The 21,569-nt window shown below is 36.5% G+C and overlaps 1 protein-coding gene across 1 annotated transcript in view; it reads right to left on the bottom strand.

Annotated features, from left to right (window-relative positions):
* LOC136835600 (regulator of G-protein signaling 7-binding protein-like) overlaps nt 1–21,569 on the bottom strand; it is a 669,467-nt gene that overhangs the window by 55,717 nt on the left and 592,181 nt on the right. The window contains 1 exon segment of the mRNA XM_067099312.1: nt 21,327–21,493. Coding sequence (XP_066955413.1) covers nt 21,327–21,493 — 167 coding nt within the window.

Below are 21,569 nucleotides of genomic sequence, written 5' to 3'. Positions count from 1 at the left end.
ACCCGACCTAAGGCTTTCGGTAAACATCCGAAGTTCCATTCTGATACGCCTAATGAGAACCTTTGCTATCGTTATCATATCAAATTTTAATATAGATTTTCTTGAAAGCCATCTTCAAGGGGAACGAGATTCTTGTTAAAGCCTTTCATGAAGATACACTGCTAATATATGCTTATGATGTTATTGCTAACATAATTACTGATTTTGGTACTGTTCTTGTAAATGCTAAAAAAAATTATTGTAGTTATTTTTGTACAACCAGTGTTATTTATATTTAGTGTAGCAACAGTAACATTTTCATGAAAATAAACTAGCGTCAAATGTCAGAGTTTACCATTGAGCGGAAACTCAATAACACGACAGAACACTACGAAACGTCATTGTTTCTGACACTTACATCAAATAAAAAACCTGATATTTACATAGGAAAAAAAAGGAGGTCTTAGATATTCCCCTGCCATCCTTTCCCTTGGCCCATAAAATTGGGAAACTTTCAAGATTTGTGTGAGAAGTAATCAGGTTTTTTTTTATTATTGCCCTCGCAAGGAGTTTGAGTTTTCATCCCTCGCTTGAACTTCAGGTGTTTGGTTTGTTTGTCTGTTTGTGAACGGGATTACGTAAAAGCTCAGAAGTTGACGCTTACCTTATTTACCTACAAACGGAAGAATTAATGGCTAATATGAACAAATGTTAAGAGGCGTTACTTTACGGTAAGCATAAAAAGAAACAAACTTGGTTAGGCAGAATAGAGTTTTTGGAAAATGTATGACACCACCTCGCTTTCACGGCTCAGTAAATGTTGAATAATAATAATAATAATAATAATAATAATAATAATAATAATAATAATAATAATAATAATAATAATAAATGGCCATCCATGCTCTCTCCTGTATGTTTCTTTCGACGTAGAAACATAATCCTATTTAAAAAAAAAGTAATATTTTTTTCAGGAGACCTAGCCAATATAGGTTAAGTGTGAATGATAATATTCACTTATTAGTTGATTCTAATAATACAAGTTCATACCATGTATGCATACGTGCGTCTGTGTGTATATGTGAGAGAGAGAGAGAGAGAGAGAGAGAGAGAGAGAGAGAGAGAGAGAGAGAGAGAGAGAGAGAGAGCATTCCACATGGAATATAACGCAATCCACCACAGCAACAGTTAAGCAGAGCATACACCCAATTGGCACAATGCATCACTGAACAGAAACAGATTTATTAGGTCAGCCAAGGTCACATTACAACCTATTTGGTAAGATAACGATAAAATAAATCTAAGTTCAAAGAACCTCTGACCACTTTGATGATATGAAACTTCAACATTTGAGCACAATCGCTGAATATTCAGTAGACCTATTACATAGAAATCACGCAATTCATCGACTATGAAAGGAAAAATATCTGAGACTACAATTCACATCAATGCCACTACAAAATATATATATAAAAGATAAAATGAAGAGGCTAAAAATAATAGCTGAAATAGTTTCCACTATCATTTATGTGCTAGTAGTTGTCACAGACTTTTAAACATTACTATTATTACTGCTGTTATTCACCACCAAAGCAACATGTAAAAATTGCCCCTTCATCTCAATTAACACAATCGATTCAAGCAGTTCATAAAAACATTGCACAATAGGAAGGAGAATAAATTCAGATCACAATGGAAACCGAACACGCATCTTCGCGTAATTAAAACCAAAAAGAAACGATAAAAATAATTAAATAAAAAGGACGAATTATGGAAACATGAACTTCCACGCTGATGAGCAATTTTTTGTTTTAAGGACACGAAATGGGAAGAATTTTATCAATTAAAATGTATCAATTGCGAATAAATGAGGAGCTTTAGGAATTCTTCAACCATCTTTAAGATGAAAAAAAAAAAACAGAGTAAATAGATGGCTATAAACATAGGAATCGAATGAAACACACAAGGTGAAACATCGAATTGTGTCAATTTTCTTGAAACGAAAACTATAGGAAAAGACATGTTAAACAGTAATCATAAGAAGGTATTACGCATGAAGGGTGCAAAAGCACACTTACGCAAGAACAAGCAAATATTGAAGATACAGCAACCATGTCATAGACCTTGACCCCTACGTAAAGTTCCGCAAAAAAGTCATAAATGGGGTACATCACACAAAGTCAGTGGATAGTCATAAAGAAAAGAGAACGGAACTTGTAAATGAATGGAACGGAGTTCGCTCTCTTACAGTAAACAATATTACAAATGATACAGAATGTATTAGATTTCTCTCTCCATTCAACGTCATGTATTCTGTCTCTTTCTCTGATCTTATATATATATATATATATATATATATATATATATATATATATATATATATATATATATATATATATATATATATATATATATATATATATTACAGACATACGCGCATTTTATATACAGAAACAAATGAAGTCCTGTGTCAATGGAGAGTATCTTCAACAACTGTTAAATGTGGAGGATACTAAAGGGAAATCTAAGCGAGACTTGAGTAGAAGAGATTTAGGTAGATTTGAGAAGTATTGGAAGCGGCTACTACAGATGTAAATAGGTGGAAATGAAAAGGTTAAAGAATGACAAGGCACCAGGAGATGATGAGATTACGAGTGAAAAGGTTGAGACACGTTGTCTGGGTGACGAAACGTTTCTAAAAAAGATATAGGATATAGCAGACTTATATTTTCTTTTACAGTCTACAACTATTTTCTATTTCAGTGGTGACATTTTTTCTTTTCGAAAAGAAATGGGAAACTTCTTAGGTTTTATGTACTTTATATGTTCACTTTTCCTGCCCGTCGACCTAGATTCTTCTTCAGGAAAGAGGCCAATTTAAAAACTGACGTGTTTCTTACATCTCGTACAACTTCATCTACAAAAAAGTTCTGTATGTGTGTCCATAATGTGAATATATGCACACACATACACTTACCACCCGCCCATACGCAAACACATACACACACACATATATAAACAATGGAGGATTTTGTTCCTTATTGTAGCAGAGTAGTAGGATGTCGCCTCAGTTGACACTCGGTAGAAATAAAAATGAGTTACTACAAAGTTCTGATGTGAGGAGAAAATGAGTTCTTTCGTGAGGAAGAGAAGAATATTTTCTGATGAAGAAGTAAGTGGAGAAAACGAAAAAAAAAAAAAATTACAAGAAAAATTATGTCCATGACATTCAGTTAACTTTAGCATGTCAAAGAATGTTCCGGTTACCTCAATGGTCATTGCAGTTGAAAGCAAGAAGCAAATGAAATCATCACAGAAAATATAAAAGTAAAATTTAGTATCAGACGTCTGGAACATTGGCCAGTGTTTTACTATAATTTTTGTAAGAACTGTTTTGGGTCAATCTTTGATATTCGTTTCAGCTCAACGCATTGCCAATACGTAGGAAATCGATATTTACTGATGGTAAGTAATCCGTAATTTTGGGGATGTCCCGGAGCTCCGCTAGACAAGTGAAATAACAATAAGATTTTGTCTGAAATTATCATATTTTGGAACATCCATACTTGATCTTTGAAGATTTTTGTAATTTTTGTGACCTTTTGGCATAGAAAACAGATCTATCACAACCATTTGGGTCAAATAATTAGGGAACCGTTTAGTCCCTTATATTTTCATGAAGATCTGATGAAAAAGAAAATTATGACTTACAATAAAAAAAGAATTATAAACAATCATGAGGAGGAAAATAATAAATGGTGGTTAATAACCATGTAGCGATTCCCTGTGATAAAATCAAAATGTCTGCCACGGAGGTAAAGAGCCATCCATTTGAATTCAACCTTGTTTTCATCTCTCACCTTCTTCTTCTTCTTCTTCTTCTTCTTCTTCTTCTTCTTCTTCTTCTTCTTCTTCTTCTTCTTCTTCTTCTCTTCCTCCTGATGAGGATCCTCGTAATTAAGCCACTCGCGACGAATGAAAGAAGATTCATTCATTTACTCCAGTTCAGCTAGGATGAGTTTTTTTTTTTAACTGTTTTTGTATCTTTCAGCTAAATTCGTTGCTCTTTTGTCTCATTGATGTTTTGACGCCAGAAAAGCTGGAATCGATTTAATCTCCTTGATGTCTGATACGATACGATTTGATTCTTCGGCTACCGAAGACTTACGTAAGGTTCCGACCTCTTCTTTGAGAATGTTATTTGACTGCCGTTGACAATTTGAACGCTGATGACTTTGACTCTTTTCCACTGTCAAAGGGCTTTCTCTTTCATTTCCGTTTAGAAGTAAGATCCGATTTTAGTTGTCCTTCAAAACGTGTTGACTTTGTCTCTGTCTTAATTTCCTTTATCCAGATATTAATGTCTCTCCTTCAAAACCAAACCATGAACTACTGATGATAAAGATTTTTTAACGGCATTTACATACTTAAGTCCCGTTAATAATTAACAATTTCATTCAACTCAATTTTAAAAGCTGCATAAATTTCCTTCGCATATTTCATTTTCATTTAACATTAAAGAGACTGTTCACTTTGCACCAAGTAAGTCTATTTTACTAAACAATTATATTCGCTTAATTTTTGTCGAGTTCAAACAGAATTTCATTAAATAACATCTGAAAGCTGTTTATATGTTGTCTTTGTATTTCTCAGAACTCCTTGATTCCATCTACATCAACAACGAGGTTGTTTTCTTGATTTGTGATCAAAGACTCAAAGAGTCCTGTGACTGTGACCCCCACCCCCACCCTCCCAAGGTCATCAAATCCCCAACCCTACCTCCATTTCATTTCTCTTCCTACTCCCACCCCTATTTCCCCATCCCCACCTCGACCACCACACAATTCTATTCTCTCCTTGTTGATGACAGGTCGAGTTATACTAATGAAGCCACCAAATACCTGTCAACACGATGGAGAGAGAGAGAGAGAGAGAGAGAGAGAGAGAGAGAGAGAGAGAGAGAGAGAGGGAAAATCAAGCATGCTAAATGAGAACGGATTCAAATGTTTGCGAAAGATTACGGAATATTTTAAAAAGGGAATTTGTTACAATTTCTTTGAACGCTCATAATATGCTTGTTTGGTTTTCGTGTGTCACTCGGCTGTACGTCACTTTATGATTAACGTCTTTCTTGCATAATTACAGGGCTCATTAGAAGTTCTTAGCTTCCCGGTGTAATTCGTGAAGATTAAGGGTCGCTCAAACAAAGGGAAGCATTTCACTGTCATTACAGGCTATTTGTCATCAGCACAATCTCACGAAAATTCGGGAGACACTGACTATATATATACTGTATTTTACACCGTAAAGAATTTAATGAACTAAACAGCCAAAACATGAAAGTAAACGTCTTTAGAATTTTAATATAAATAAATAAGTAAAAAACTTTTAATAATGTTTAAAGGTAATAAAGAATATTACAAAAGATAAAACCACTGTAATGGCATCAAGAACAGATATTTCATATTCGATCTGCGTGAGATGAAGATAGGAAATCAGGTTTTTTTTTCTGAAATCGAAATGTGTAAAGCAGTCGAAACAGAACGAGAGAGAGAGAGAGAGAGAGAGAGAGAGAGAGAGAGAGAGAGAGAGAGAGAGAGAGAGAGAGAGAGAGAGAGAAATTGTATCATATGGCAATATATCTGTTTAATTAAGCAATTATGAAAGTCTGCCTAAGAGTGTTTGATACTGCTAATAAATATGCCTAGAAATATAAAAATTGACTTTGTGCATCCCCTGTCCTGCTTGGAAGTACCAATGACATTTTCTCCAAAAACGAAATAATGAGGATAGTGAAAATAGGCACGAAACAACACTTAAACACCAAACATCGCAGAACCCCTACACCAAGAGCAATCCCTAGTAATTACACTCCGGGAGCAATCTTCATTGCATGCAGTGTCACCTCGGCTGGAGACCAAATGTTATAGGTGAAAGAAATCATGTGTAAAGATTTAGTTCCTCACACGAGTAATCAATAGTTTCGTATAGAGCTGGCAGCTGGGTTGACGATTGGTGGACCTAAGTGAAAGTGATCCAAGACAGTATTTTAGACTGATGTAGAGTCAGTCTCTCTCTCTCTCTCTCTCTCTCTCTCTCTCTCTCTCTATATATATATATATATATATATATATATATATATATACTATGTATATATATATATATATATATATATATATATATATATATATATATATATATATATATATATATATATAATTGTATATATAAGCTGTATAAGCTACTGGGGCACTGGTCGACGACTCATCAACTGTAGCTCAGGTACGCTATATATTGTTGTGACACTTAACAATGCAATAAGGAACTACAGCATACCTAGAGGTAAGCTGTATAGTGTAGTGACACATTTAGTCAAGCATTCAGCAACCAAAATTAAGGTAAGCAATAAGCGGTAACGAGTATTATCAAACTTGATCAAAATCAGTAGCTAAAGCTGAGGTTAAAGGTTGCATGCATTTATTATTGTTGCTCTTTGTCAAACATTCAGTAACTGCAACCAAAGTGTTAAGTTACAACTAATTATCGCCCTTAGTCTAACGCTCAGCTCAGCAGCCAAATCTAAATGTAAAAGGCTTGCAACAACAATTATTATTTTATCACTAGGGATATGTTATATCAAATATTGTTGCAACTGGTCTGGGAACTAAAGCTAAGGGGAGAGATAAATATGAATGTTTTATTGTACCTCTTGAGAATTCCACCTGAGGAGTGTTGGAGCATATGATTCCAAACCGTAAAAAAGAACTAACAGAATCGGTAAGCCAGAATAATTATTGCTACTATAAGCAATTCGTGGTACAATGACAAGTGTCTTGAGCCAGTATTATTGCTTGCAGCGTTCAGCATTTCATACGAAGGTGAGTGAGGTTACATCAGTTACTACAGCATTCTGGATATCAGCCAAGTGGAAGTCAAGCCACTTCAATTACCACAATGGAAATTATGTTCCATCAATAACAACAGTTCTGAGCAGCAGGCAGTAAGGCGAGTGTTAAGGTCAGCATTTCGCAAAGTACCAGTACTGTCGAAGTTAAGTATACCTTAGTTTAACCAGACCACTGAGCTGATTAACAGCTCTCCTAGGCCTGGCCCGAAGGATTAGACTTATTTTACATAGCTAAGAACCAACTGGTTACCTAGCAACGGGACCTACAGCTTATTGTGGAATCCGAACCACATTATAGCGAGAAATGAATTTCTATAACCAGAAATAAATTCCTCTAATTCTTCATTGGCCGGCCGGAGATTAGAACGCGGGCCCAGCAGGGTGCTAGCCGAGAACGGTACCGACCAGTCCAACGAAGAACTAACCAGTAGTGTCGAACACGGCATATCAAGCAAAGGTACATGTTGAAGTTGAAATTTGTCTGTTGTGTAAATATTTAAAAATGTTTCAGTGCATCTCACGTCGTATTAGGCTATCCACAATTACTGATGTATAATCGAATCTAAATATCCAAGTTTCTCTCACAAGCATGTCAGGACTCTTGTTCAATAACCCCCACTGGCCACGAGGGAGTTTCTAATCCAAAACGGTCAAAATGAATATGAAAACTGAGGTTATAATGTTTTGAAGAACAAGAGACAGAGAAAAAAGAATATCCCTTTAACACAGGCGAGCAGGACGCAAAAACAAACAAGGTAATCTCACATGTAAACAGCTGTACACAATCAACGACATAAACAAATAGAACGAATCAACATCAGAGTCCAAATGAACCAACAGACTTATTTTATCTCGTGATATCGGACGACTTCCTCCAATCGGTTTTCAATAGACATTAGTTTCTCTTCGTCTTGAAGCTGCCCTTGTGTTTATGAATGGGCTTCTTTCTACTACATCTTGTAGCCTTTATCGGAATACGAAAAAAAAATCTCTTCGCAACTAATACGCATATTGTTAGGTAATAAATAAAGACCGCACACACATGGATACAAACACGTACGCATACACACACAAACACACACACATATATATCCCAGCCTCTGTAGTTGAGTAGTTGTTAACGCGCGTACGCGCACACACACAAAATATCTAGAGAGAGAGAGAGAGAGAGAGAGAGAGAGAGAGAGAGAGAGAGATGAAAAATGAATATTAAATGATGAGACTGAAATCATCCCGCAACACATTAAATTCCTGAAGCTAATATTACGAGCGATGTTATGGGGCCCTTATGTAATAGATTCAGCAATTTTTTAAAGGCAGCTCTTTTATCCTTTTCAAAGGGATGCTTTAAGAATTCATATAATGATCTCAAACAACGGATGCACATTACACGTTTGTAGCAAATCAGTGTTCTTGGAAATATACTTGGCTGTTGGTCGCACTATCTACAACAATAAATAGCTTTGGTGCTTAACATCACTTCCTTTCATGTCAATCATAACTCGAAAACTCTTTACTTGCCAACAAAATGAGGCTGTAGCAGTCAAATAAAATAAAATAATGATTTTAAGAAACGATGAGACATAAATTTAAATGCCTCTACATTTTATTCCTACCATAGCAGCCTTCGGTTAAGGAAACAACGTTGCACTAAGATTTCCGTCTTATAAGCCACACATAACTTTTTTGTATGTTTAACCTACTGTTTGCAGTTAAAGGCCAGCCTGTCTCTCTTTTGTGTGTTCATGTCTGTGCACTTGTGGGCTTTTGTCTGTCTGTCATCCTACGCCCGTGTGCTAGGAATCTGTTTTTGAATCTGTCTAAGACTGTCAGCGTATTTTCCGAAACCACTCAAGTTGTTTGCTGATCGTCTCCCTGTGTATGAATTCTTATTTGTTGTTTACATAAGTCTGCTCGCACACGCTTAACGACGTTTGTCAGTGTATCTGCCTTTTATCACTGATCGTGTTTGCGTGTGTCTCTTTGACGAGTCAATAATTGCAGAAACTTTCATACGGCGTTTTTATCGCTTGCCTTTTAACCAGATTAGATCGCGCATCCCGGTGAAAAACAACCTTCCAACGTTTCACGAAACCGTGTATGTTGTTGATCAATGAACGTGCCAGAGAAATGATAACATTCAGATTGTACTCTTCTTGCGCTTTCAGAACTTCAGCAAAGAATATTTTTACTGTTTCCAGTATTCGGTATTATCTATAATATATTTCCTTGCATGTTTTCTCAATTCCTTACGTGAAGAATGCGCGGAATTGTTTTTCCATACTCATTTTCTTTCCAGACCTTCCTACTGACGTTAGAAAAATATGCTATCATATTAAATCAATTGCTCATTTTATTTAACCTTTTCATGCAATAGAGAAAAATGGAGTTGTTTATCCGAGACACGCTTCATTTACAAATTTCCAGGGTTTTAGGAACTAAAGAAAAAAATTTTTTTCCTAGTGGTTCATGTATGGTAAAAATGCTGGAAAAAATATATGCATGTATCAATAGATGAATAGATTTCCGAGTAATTTTTCGTGGTCAGGTTTTTCTAGCAACACGGATTGAGAGAGAGAGAGAGAGAGAGAGAGAGAGAGAGAGAGAGAGAGAGAGAGAGAGAGAGAGAGAGAGAGAGAGAGAGAGAGAGATTCGTAGTTATCATTCTTGTGCAATGTACTCGTATTTGAGAAATATCCGTTCTGCAATAAATTATCTGATGTTACATTTTTAAAATAACAATTACTATTTATGAAGTATTTGAACACAACATAAGATTACTCAAATGGAACTAACTGAAGCAAATTACGCAATTTTTCAAAAATATATGACCTCAAACAAACATTAGCGGCTTTTTGCTGTAACACGTTCGCTCTTCCGATCAAAGATTAGAGCAATAGCTGGTTTTGGTCAGTGCTTAGAGTGGTGACCTCTAAGAGAAACCAAAGGCAGTCAGTAAATCCGCCTCTTGCAAAAGGCGTAGGTCAAGCAACCTCATCCCAAAAATGGTAGATGAAAACAGGAAGATAACCACCTTCTGAAGCTTTCCTTTTTTTTTTTTTTAAACGCCTAAATCTTATAACTAAAATTATGCAGAGTTCTAGGAAAGAACGTAACAATTTAACTTGAATACAAAAGCCATATAAAATAATAACCAGCCAGCGGAAGAAGTAGAAGATGATGAAAACAAAGCGAAAGAAAAACTTCAAAGATATCCTTGAAAACTATCTTTAGCAGAAGTCGGCAAGAAAAAAAAAAAAAAAAAAATTAACTTTCTGATACCGGGTCGTAGGGGGACGAGGGTCCAGCCATTCAAGCCTAAAAAATCAGCTAGAAAAACATATATAAGAACCATCCCAAAAGGACCTATATAATAAAGGAGAGTCATTCCAGTGGATTTCTTTAATGAACGGCCACAAGTCAGCAGAAAGTCCCTCTTCCTTGATTTAAAAGCAGAGCGGGATATATTTCCCATATCCTAAATCCTATTCATTAGAGAAATGACCGTGTCAAAGGTCACACAGTCACTAGAAGTCAGGAGGAAATTTGGAGTCTTTTAAGAAAGAGCAGTACAGGTCCCACACTTTTACTTTAGCTCTGTCCAAAGGCGAGGAAGATTTTGGACATTTAGGTGTAAAAAGAATTCAAGTGAGCATCAATAAATCTATGAAAGCTAGCAAGGAAGTGATTAAGCTAAAAATTCCTGAGCCATAAACGCAAATTAACAAAAAAACATTGCTTTTAACCGAAAAAAATAATGGTAGGAATGCCTGGAAAAGGCTGATACCTAAAAAAAATGACAGATGAAGAAACCACGAGACAAAAAAAAGTAATAATGAGCGATTCCACTGAAAACCCACTGATATTAAAGCAATCAAAATGTATAATAGCACAATATGTACACGGTTGTTTATGGTGAGCGTTACCGGAAATGCTTCAAGATCATTTATGAACTTTATTGATTCTGAACTGACAGCAGATACACTGTTTCAGCAAGACAGTGCCCTTGTCGCTTTGTGAAGTCAGAAAGTTTCTGAATGGAAATTTCCCTAATAGGTGGACTGGAAGGGCCTGACATCTCTTGACACTGCGATTAGCAGATTTGAATTTACTGATTTTCTTGTTAAGGAATCATGTAAAGATTACTAGTTCACCAAACCCTTGCTCCTTGGGAGTCTTTGGAACTGCAACAACTAACAGGAATCATGTTTATGCTGAAACCTAAACTACATAATGTATCTTTAGAACGCCGATATTATACATGTTTTCATACGTTATGATGACGGTAGGCAGGCTAAAAGTTTGAAATCTTATGAAAACTTAAAACGGCACAAGGGATTCATTAAGGTATTCTCTCTCTCTCTCTCTCTCTCTCTCTCTCTCTCTCTCTCTCTCTCTCTCTTTTCTCTCTCTCAAATAAACAAATCAAAACGTGTGACGAACTCATAACGTAAAAACAAAAACTACAGAAAAAAAATATATAGGAATCTAGATATATTTAAATTAAAACTCTTGAAAAACGTGACCGATTCTTTTAACTATTCAACCTCATAAAAGATGAATAAACAACATACAGACTAGGATTTTTCAGTCGATCTTCCTGATCCCGTAACTGGATCGTTGTATCTTCAGAAGTTTCAACCTTATGAAAAACCTTTTTTTTTTTTTAGGCAGGATGACACGAGTCTCACTTCATAGTTTATTTTTGTGTTCTGTTTATTCTACTTGATATTTACCTTATTTGTTTACTTTGTTATTTCTGTTTCACAGTTTATTTTTATTTTCAGTTTCCTTTTCTGTACTGGAATGCTATCCCTGTTGGGGTCTTAGGCTTGTAGCATTCTCCTTTTCCAGCTGCGGTTGCAGCTTCGCTTGTAATAATAATAATAATAATAATAATAATAATAATAATAATAATAATAATAATAATAATAATAATGAAAAACTCATAAAATTACAATTTAATCCCAACTGAGTATCTGGGAGGTGAAAATTTCAATCTACATTTTCTCAAGATAAATTTTAATTTTAATGAAAAGTTTTGAGACGGGTCCTTTTATTTTGAAAAGCCATTCCAGGATTAATTACGCAGACTACGCCACTACTGGTTGGTCATTTTGAAAACTTATTCGTCAATTAAATAACTACAGCTAAGTAAACGCTTTTGTTAGTACGTGTACATGTGCCGGAATTACCATCAAGTACTTTAATTCAACGCATAAGGTCTAATGCTTAGGTTTTTGCTGACAAGTGAGGTCCCAGTTAACACAAAAGAGGCCCAGACACATTTCCCTAAACACAAAAAAAGCTGACTAGTTTACACAGGGATAGTTCTGCTCTGCATCCCGAATTATCATAAAACAGATATACCCAATAACTTTCAGTCAACCAAATTATATGGCGTCATCCAAGGAACTTTGAAAAAGGCAACTCATTTCCTTTATCTTGATTCACTTCCCTATTTCATGTTTATCGAATTACAGGGGGCAGGAGGGCGGGGGGGAAGCAATATCATGCCTTTACAGAACGGACAAAAGGAAGTAAATGACGCCAATGACCTTAAATGCATCGCCGACAGGTAGCTCTTAATCAGTCAGGAGGTAACTGAGGAAGTTGCAGAGACAGGGAGAATTGCCTGTAAACACGAAAGCAATTTAACCTTCCATCTGCTGCCAGCAGATGGAGGTTCAGGCTCGGAAACTCGTCTCAGGTAGCCTTTGAAGACAACGCGCCAGCAAGGTGGTCTACAGTCACGTGACACCCAAGAATGAATCATACATGTTCAAGTCGACTTCACCTTACTACGTCTAAACGTCTTCTGGAAACCAAGCTCTGATGTCGTAACCGTATTAACTTTGCATGTTTCTTTATTTATTTTATGTACTTTTCAACTGTACTTTGTTGTATGTCTACGAAAACTTGGCTCTTATTGTAATTCTTTTTATTATATTTTCATACAAGGGTGTTTTATGCTGTGGCAATTTCTTAACAGGATATTAATAAACTGAATGAAATTTTTACATACCATGGAGAGCTAGTCATTCCTTAGGGACCTGCTAAATAATGTAACAACCAAACCAATCTCCAGACCTTAATTTACTAATGGATCAATCCATCCACCGTTGTGTAACTAGCGAAAACTTTTCACACTATAGCAGGTAATAATAAATTATGTGAAATTTTGTTATTATGGAAGCCAAAGGGTTCGGGCTACAGATGACAGTGACAAGATCATAGAAAAGAAAAATGGGGATATACAAAAAACGGATTAAAAAGATAGGCTCTACTGTTGCAAGAGAGTATACAGGTATCAGAAGAAACAAAAGCAATACGGGACACCCAGAGGGCAGAAATAGGAAAAAATTAAATTTGCTCCCTCCTGTTTCCATGATCCTTAAATGAGCTTGTAACCCTGCTATATATATTAATATCTGTCGACATTCCCGTAATAGCTTTTGTGAGATCTAGAGACAATACATAATTATGACCTACGGAAGAACGGGATAGACTATCTAGGCTGAATATGCAGACTTTTTTGCCTGATCAGAAACACAATGTTTGAATTCAAACAAACGGTTTTCAGTTAGTGGATACACCGTATGGGAGTACGAAAAAACAGTCACTCGTGTACTGCAGTCTTCCTGATTTTGTAAGTTTGGAAGAGAAGCGTGCAATACACACATTCAATAATGTTGAACAGGTAAGGGGAATGGCGATAGAATCATACTCTTTTAATTACTTTTATTTGCTATCATATTTCTCACTTGTCACTTGTGGTTATGTCATTACACACAAATAACAACATAAGCTATGTTCCATACTCTATTGAAAGTATAACTTAATGCAGAAAATTCATATCTGCTAAAATTCAGTGAAGATTGGTCCAAAACTAGTAAGATTTCTTTCATCATTGCCACTATAGATGACTTCGCTCTACGATGCAAGATGGAAATCATTACTGACGGTTTATTTTATACACTCTTTGTTTTTGTACAACTCAAGTTGACAGATTGGTCTTCTTTTTGGGGTATGCGTAATGATCCTATTTCCAAATTGTCCATTCAAACTAAAGTGCACAGCTAGATTTTTAAAAAATTTTTTTTCTCAACCTAAAAAAACTGGATCTCTCACTAAATCAAGACCAGGCACCCAAAATACTTAGCCACGCTTTCGATTAATGCAGACAAATACACATGAAACACTCATGCAGCCTATCAATAGAATCTTCTAGGCGGAATTAAAGCATAACTTTCACACTTGTTTGATGAGAATTGATATGTTTAGATAAATTTCCTCGTTCATATGCAAGTTTAGAGACGAGAAATGTCAACTAGACCTCCAAACCATTACGCTCAAAAGAAAGACGGCCGTGAATGAAATAAAAATGAGAGAAAAAAATAAGACCACTTTTCAATAAATGGAACAAAAATTGGATACAGGACTTTTCGAGAAAACGAAAATCCACCAACGTAGAGCAAACTCTGCGTGGAATCCCAAAGCAAACAGGCGAATTACTCTAATTCAACTGAACAAACACAGCCCGCATTGAAAAGCGGATGGGCTGGGTTATTCCGACATATTTCCTACCCGGAAAAACTTGTTTACAATTAGTTTTAATTCAGCTGGCCACCAACCGCTTGCATGGCAGTCTATCTAGGAGTCATTTATCTCTATGAATGCACAGAGGAACGTTATTAGCGAAGAAAACACAAAGGGAGTAAAAACCAAATGTCTCTATTCATCAAAATTCCAGACTCATAAATATCATAGCAACACGCAACTCATACGACATTCGACTTAAAAATAGCACAACGGCGAACGAGAGTTCTTGTCATATCCTGCCGTCCCTAATGCTTGAAATTACTGCAATTTAACGAATACTGTTTTTTTCCCGTGCATGAAAGAAAATTGCTGCATTCTCCTTGAGAAGACTTCCTTCCCTTATATGAAAAAGATGTCTCTTGCGCCTGAAAAAGACTACCTACATGAACAACTGCTTGTTCCCATTTGTAATTAAATGATTTTTCAGATGAATAAAAAAGCTCATTCTCAGCTCCAAAAAAGTGATGTATTTTTCTTACATGAAGAGGTTGTGTTGAAATGTTTGTTTTTCCCGTGCATGACGATACGGCCTTTTATTCAATAAAATAATGTTTGCCTTTCCCGAGTACCAAAATGTCACCCTATCCTATGAATGTCAAATGTTTTTCTTAGCTCAAGAAAATACTAAATTTTTCTGCACAAACTAAAATTGCATTTCCTGTGTCATAAAAATGCCTTCTTATATGCCAATCATTCCCTTGCACAAAAAAAAACTGGTTCTGTGAAAAACATTTGTAATCCTAAGCACAGAAACACAGTCATTCACCCTGTATGAAGATCTCATAACGTGAAATGCAATGCTGCGTTTTCCCCATACATGGAAATACTTTCTCATTTCTAACAAGGCCTGTCTTACTAGCAAGCAAATGCAGCCTTTTCACTCACTTGATATACTGTTTTCAATGAGATACTGATACTGCCTTTTTATTTACATGCTAATACCATTTCTTTTATTAGCATGCGATCAGTACCATTTCATGTGCACGCAAATACAGACACTTCCTTTTCACCACTGTGTAAACACCGTGAGTTACTGCTGACATTCATGTGGCACGTTAACTCTATCTTTCACTGATATGCAAATGCTGTCTTTTCACTTCCGTGGAAATACTGCCTTCCCTCTGACACGCAAAGACTGTCTTTTCATAGGCGTGGAAATAGGAATACAGTCTTTTCCCGCGCGTTACAATGCACAGACAAAACATAAAACTGAAGCGACGAGACGCTCGGCACTCACGTTTGGAAAATAAATGCAGGCGTTTGCACCGGAGGGTTGACAGCAGAAGCGCGGCCTCTGACATTTATGTGATCTCGACTAGACATAATTAGGCCATAAATACGCAGGGAATTTATCCGCAAGAGAAACAAAAGGTTTCTCGTAAGAAACAAGAATTATGGCGGTTCTCGAACATACGATCTATCTCCCTCACAAATGGCTGTGTGTGTGTATATACACGTACATATGTATATATACACAAATTTTCCTTTTTCATTAAGCCTCAAAAATGGGTCTGTCGCTGAATCAAGACCAGGGACCCAAAATATTTAGCCAAACTTCCGATTAATGCGCACATACAGGTATAAAACTCTCATCCAACCTATTACTTTTTTATTTGTGTATACATATATAAACATATATAATATAAATGTATATATACACATATATACAGAGAGAGGAATTCAACTTCTTTCCTAATAAACTACTGACCTTCCTCATATCTATTGTCAAGCCAAACTAATAGAATGCGGGGAGAAACACTCCATAACTTTCTCCATCTAAATGCAAATTTCTCTTTATGGTTATATAACTCTAAGGCAATTCGATTGAAAGTGTTAAAGTAGTATCCACGGCACTCCCCCTACCTCCGCATTTCCCCTCCCCACTCTCTGGACTCTGAGGCCTGATTGAATACAAACATACCAGAGCTGAAGAATATTTTTTCCTCCCCTAATAAATCCTATTTGGCTTTCCGCCTACACTTCCAAAGAATCGGGAGTTATCGCTCAAGTGTGAGCGTCCAAATGGCTATGCTTTACCCTTACTCATTCGCAATGTGCGTATACACTGTCTACACGGTCTTAAGAGTACACATATACGTACATTTGATAATACTAAGGATGTTTGCATAAGCATTTGTATATACCTGTTTTGAATTTGCATACAAAGATAACACATAGGCACTATGTATGTGTGTAAAAAGAATCTAGGAAATATTTATAAATATGAGTCTGGTTCTCAAAAGGAATACGCTCAAGCACAGAACACTGGAGGCACAAAATACAGTAAATAGTCTCTACTTTCATATACAGAGTTTGAACAGAACTGAAAAAGTAACAGTTCATAACAAAATGTGCCGTCTATTTCTAAAAATTAACGGCATTCATGCTGAAGCGAATTCCAGGAGGTACGTATATTGTGACCAATTCAACATTAATCTTAGCATACCGTAAGAACTATAAAATCAAGGAAAGTCATTCAGATTCATGGCAAATAATTCAACTGTATATCTTTAATATGGAATCACTCTTGTTCTACTAGAAATTGTGATTATGCGACGTTTCCACGAGTCTTCATAACAAGTCTAGAGGCGAGATCACCTCTGGAGATAAATCATGGGAAAGAACAGGTATGTTATTTGATATAACGAAAGAAAAATCTATGGTTGTAAGTCATCTCAGACGAAACCAGCAGTCAAAATAGCATCCAGGGCTCCTGAGAGAGAGAGAGAGAGAGAGAGAGAGAGAGAGAGAGAGAGAGAGAGAGAGAGAGAGAGAGAGAGAGAGAGAGAGAGAGAATAATATAAAGCAATGGGATAAATATCCGAATAAAATAAATGTAAAATATGATAAGTGAAAACTTTAAAAATTATGAATATCTTTGAAACGGAAACCAAATAACGGCAAAGGAATATGGCTATTAAGGTAACACTATATAGCCTAGCATCATCCTCTTCTTGAGATGGCCTGAGACGGCTGAAATACGCTTTTTGTTTACGCAAAATCTCTTGCTGTCATATCAACTCATTCTATTAAGCACTAGATGGCATATCACTCAGCGCTGCGAAAAATCATCCGATATTTGAAGTACTGCCAAATTTTTATCAAAGCACATTAAATTCTTAAGTGGTCACACAGTAAATCATAGCCTAATTAAATCTTTTTTATCCGTGTGTACTTTCATCAACCAATGGCTTCATTATAATAATTCTAAAGCTTTCTAATTCATCGATAATGCGTAGCAGCTAGTCCATTTCGAATTATTATTAGGTAACTAAAATGTTTACAAGTATACATTTTTAGATCCTCCGTTTTCTATTTACCACTCTCTGCTCCAGGTACATAAATTATTAAAGTGATCAAACACAGATTATACAAATCCAAATAAATTACACATTCGCTGACCGAGGAAATGTGAAATCCAAATAGCAAAGGAATATCACAAGTAAACATACATATATGCTTTATTTTTGTCTGCGCTTTATATATTTAAATACGTCAGCAAATGTGTACAAACATGCGTCGAAAACAATAAGGCTTTTCGTGAAACATTTACGGTTCTCAAACTCTTTCCTACCAATAAAATCTACAAAAAATCTCTAATAAGACGACGAGACATTTCCTCAGTGCCATTTACTACTACGAAATAAAATGTTCGTACTTTCCTCTTGTTTGTCTTCCTAGCATCCCCTGAATTTGTGTTTTCTCTGAAAATATGGAAACAGGATCCGAAATTTCCCTCACAGTATTCTGTGTGAGTTTGCTCACGACTCGGCGATCTCTACGTTCGCTGGCTTGCGTAAAAACTCACGCACAGATACATACACAGACACACATAAGCTAATAACACATTAGTATTAGTATACATACTTCCATTTCGATAATGTTGTGAAAGTCCGAGTCTTGTAATAGGAGACTTAAACAAATCCCCCTCCCCCACAAATCTCATTTCTCTCTCTCTCTCTCTCTCTCTCTCTCTCTCTCTCTCTCTCTCTCTCTCTCTCTTATACTACACCTATACCGACTCTTCAATGAGAGAATCGGCTCTCAGTAAGGCCACAACACGAGGTAGTAATGATCACAATGATTATTCAGTAATTGCCAGAATTGGGCAACTCAAATTACAGTCTATTGTCATTCTCCATATTGATTACATTCTTGATTGCAGAATCAGGATTACGAATTATTGGAATTCATCGCCCGGCGGGAATACGTAGAAAACCAAGCAACTTCCTTCCAGCTCAAATAGACTATATTAACTCCAAACGTGAAGGAGGAAAAACCCTACAATATAGGAGTGAGAAAGTTTTAATTTGATAAGTACAGCACGGAAATACGAGAATAATCCAAACATCTTGTATTAATAAAAACAATGGGTATGTTTTTACTCCATCAATATTATATTTTACATTGAAAGACCCTTCATACAACAACGTTCGTGGATACTGTGTGTTTTTAAAGAAAAAAATAAAGAATGTGTTGCTAAAGATATGAATAACTAAGTATTGCTGACCATAAAAAAAAAAAACTATAAGAAATGGTATTCTAATTGCTCTTCTTTGCTTTTAATAATAAGAAACTAAAATCAGAAGAAAAACACGAAGTACGAATTATCTGCGTGCGAGAGGAGAGGAGAGAGAGAGAGAGAGAGAGAGAGAGAGAGAGAGAGAGAGAGAGAGAGAGAGAGAGAGAGAGAGAGCCTGGAACTCCAACTCATGACATACTGCAGAGACGACAGAGGAAAATCGCGTAGGAAAAAATATCCTTCACCCTCTCTTTCACTTTCGTGATTTCTTTCAGCGTCGCCATGACGATGATGATGAAGATCATCATCATCATCGGGAGGCCTTCTATCCACCTAAATGGCAGCTGCGACTTGAGGAGACATTTTCAACTTCTGGCAAAGTCAACCGTTCTGTTTCCCCGCGCGTCGTTTATGTCATCGTCGGGTTTGTTTATCTCCGCTGCCAAGTTTTCCTTTGATGACCGAACAACGGTTGTGGAAATATTAAAGGCTTAGAGAGAGAGAGAGAGAGAGAGAGAGAGAGAGAGAGAGAGAGAGAGAGAGAGAGAGAATTTTTTAAAATTGACGGAAGTCCCGCAGCAATGCAAAGTAATCATTTGTGACGGAGACAGCCCTAACAATAGTGTAAAAGTATTATTGAGAGAGAGAGAGAGAGAGAGAGAGAGAGAGAGAGAGAGAGAGAGAGAGAGAGAGAGAGAGTAAGTATTACTGAAGGCTTCTTCCTTTTCTTAATGAATCTCTCATCACATGCTCATTAAAATTAACGAGGTACTAAATGCGAAATACAAATGTCTCCGGCCGGTGAAATATAAACACGATCATTAGATACTTGAGTCACACTGACGGGTTTCGACCCTAACTCGATTTGGTTTCGAAATGGATACCTCCATGAAGTACTGTACATGGACTCCCTCCCCTAACACCGGCAACCCACAATATAGGCAATTCGTGTGCACAAGGATGAACAGGTTGGACACTGTCGGAAGAAGAAAATGACTTTTTTTCCATAAGGCATCCCGATTAATTTTTTCTTCAGGCGATAAGTAGCACAATACACCTTGAAAATTCCTGTATCAAGGCATGAAGGATTACAAATTCACAATAAACAAAATCAATCTTTGAATTCCTATGTACCTTCATCAAAATCTATGGTCCCAGGCAATGTCTTTCCTCAGAGCAAAATTTTATTAAACGAGCTTCTTATTTTGTACCTCATATCCATACACTGTCTTTAGTTCACCTCTTCTGTCCTGAATAGGGCGTTGATGTTATCCCTATTGATTTATCAAAACTAAGGCGCTGGCAAGGCTCGTAGCTAAACTGACTATTATTTGAATTTAGCAGACAATAGAAGCCACAAAATCCTGGGCGAGACGCGAAACTAAGTGAAACGGAGTTATACCTTTGAACATATGTAATGAAATATTTTCACCAAAATAATGGATAAATTACATAATAATTTCTGCAACTAGTGCCACTAACCTGTGTAGGCTAATCTTGTACTCAGTATCAAGAAGAAGAGGCAATAGCCTAATGACTGACTTGGTAGAGCAAAGCCTGGGCCATCGATACATACGTAGGTGGTTTATCCAAAATCCCCTGTACCGATGTACATATCCCGACTCATGGACCTACCTGAGGGGATATGTCCCCAAAAGTTTCATTAACCTCCCGTTACGGGAGCGAAGAATAAGAAACGTTACCGATTCCCAGGACCCACTAAGACAGGCCGGCCAGCGACCACGTAAAATGGGCCACTGCCCATGACTTACAGGTTGTAAACCAAGGACAGTTAAATATTTAGTACTACTGTAAATATATACAGCTTACTTGAGGAGAAATTTAATTTCATTTATTGAATGACTGAGGTATTCTGAGTAATCTTCATTACAGTTTGCGTCAAGAAATTGTTTACAATATATATATAATAAAAATATAGTTCATACCCTCGCTATCGATAGAAAAATTAACTTACTGGTTTGACATATGAGGCTGTATTTTTAGATAAAATTACTGACCGTTAAATAATTAGGTTACTGGTATACTACCATTAAAAGAAAATTAATACAAAACTGAAACTATTAATGCAAAGAAGAAGAAGGATGGTCGAACGATCTGTTGTACCCACGGGCTAGAAGTGGATCCTGCCTGCGATGAGCCCATGTGACGTCACTGTCTGGCCGAATTGTCTTAGTGCATCCTACCTGATCCAAATGAATTAATTTCTACAACGGTAACGAACAATAATTTTGCAGGCTTTTTAGGCGACGTGAAAAGTACTCAAACTACAGAACTTACTCTAGAACGAAAACTTACTTTTTGATTCCGGGGAGAAGGAGCTGAGAGGCGTGTTTGCAGGTGTCCACACACTGACGCCTCACCTTCCGTATCCTCTCTCTCAGTTCCGGTCCGTCTCTGCTCTGCCCCACGCAGATTAGGAGGTCACGGAACAGCGCCACTTGCGAGTTGATCTCGACCACCAACTGAAAGACACCAGAAGATAAAAATGTGACGTAATCGTACTTCCATTATCAGCTTTTTTGTATGTGCATATATGTG

The sequence above is a fragment of the Macrobrachium rosenbergii genome, chromosome 4 (assembly GCF_040412425.1).
Source record: "Macrobrachium rosenbergii isolate ZJJX-2024 chromosome 4, ASM4041242v1, whole genome shotgun sequence".
NCBI classification, from domain to species: domain Eukaryota; kingdom Metazoa; phylum Arthropoda; class Malacostraca; order Decapoda; family Palaemonidae; genus Macrobrachium; species Macrobrachium rosenbergii.
Note: the sequence above shows the minus strand (reverse complement) of the source record. Positions and strands in the feature narration are given on the sequence as shown.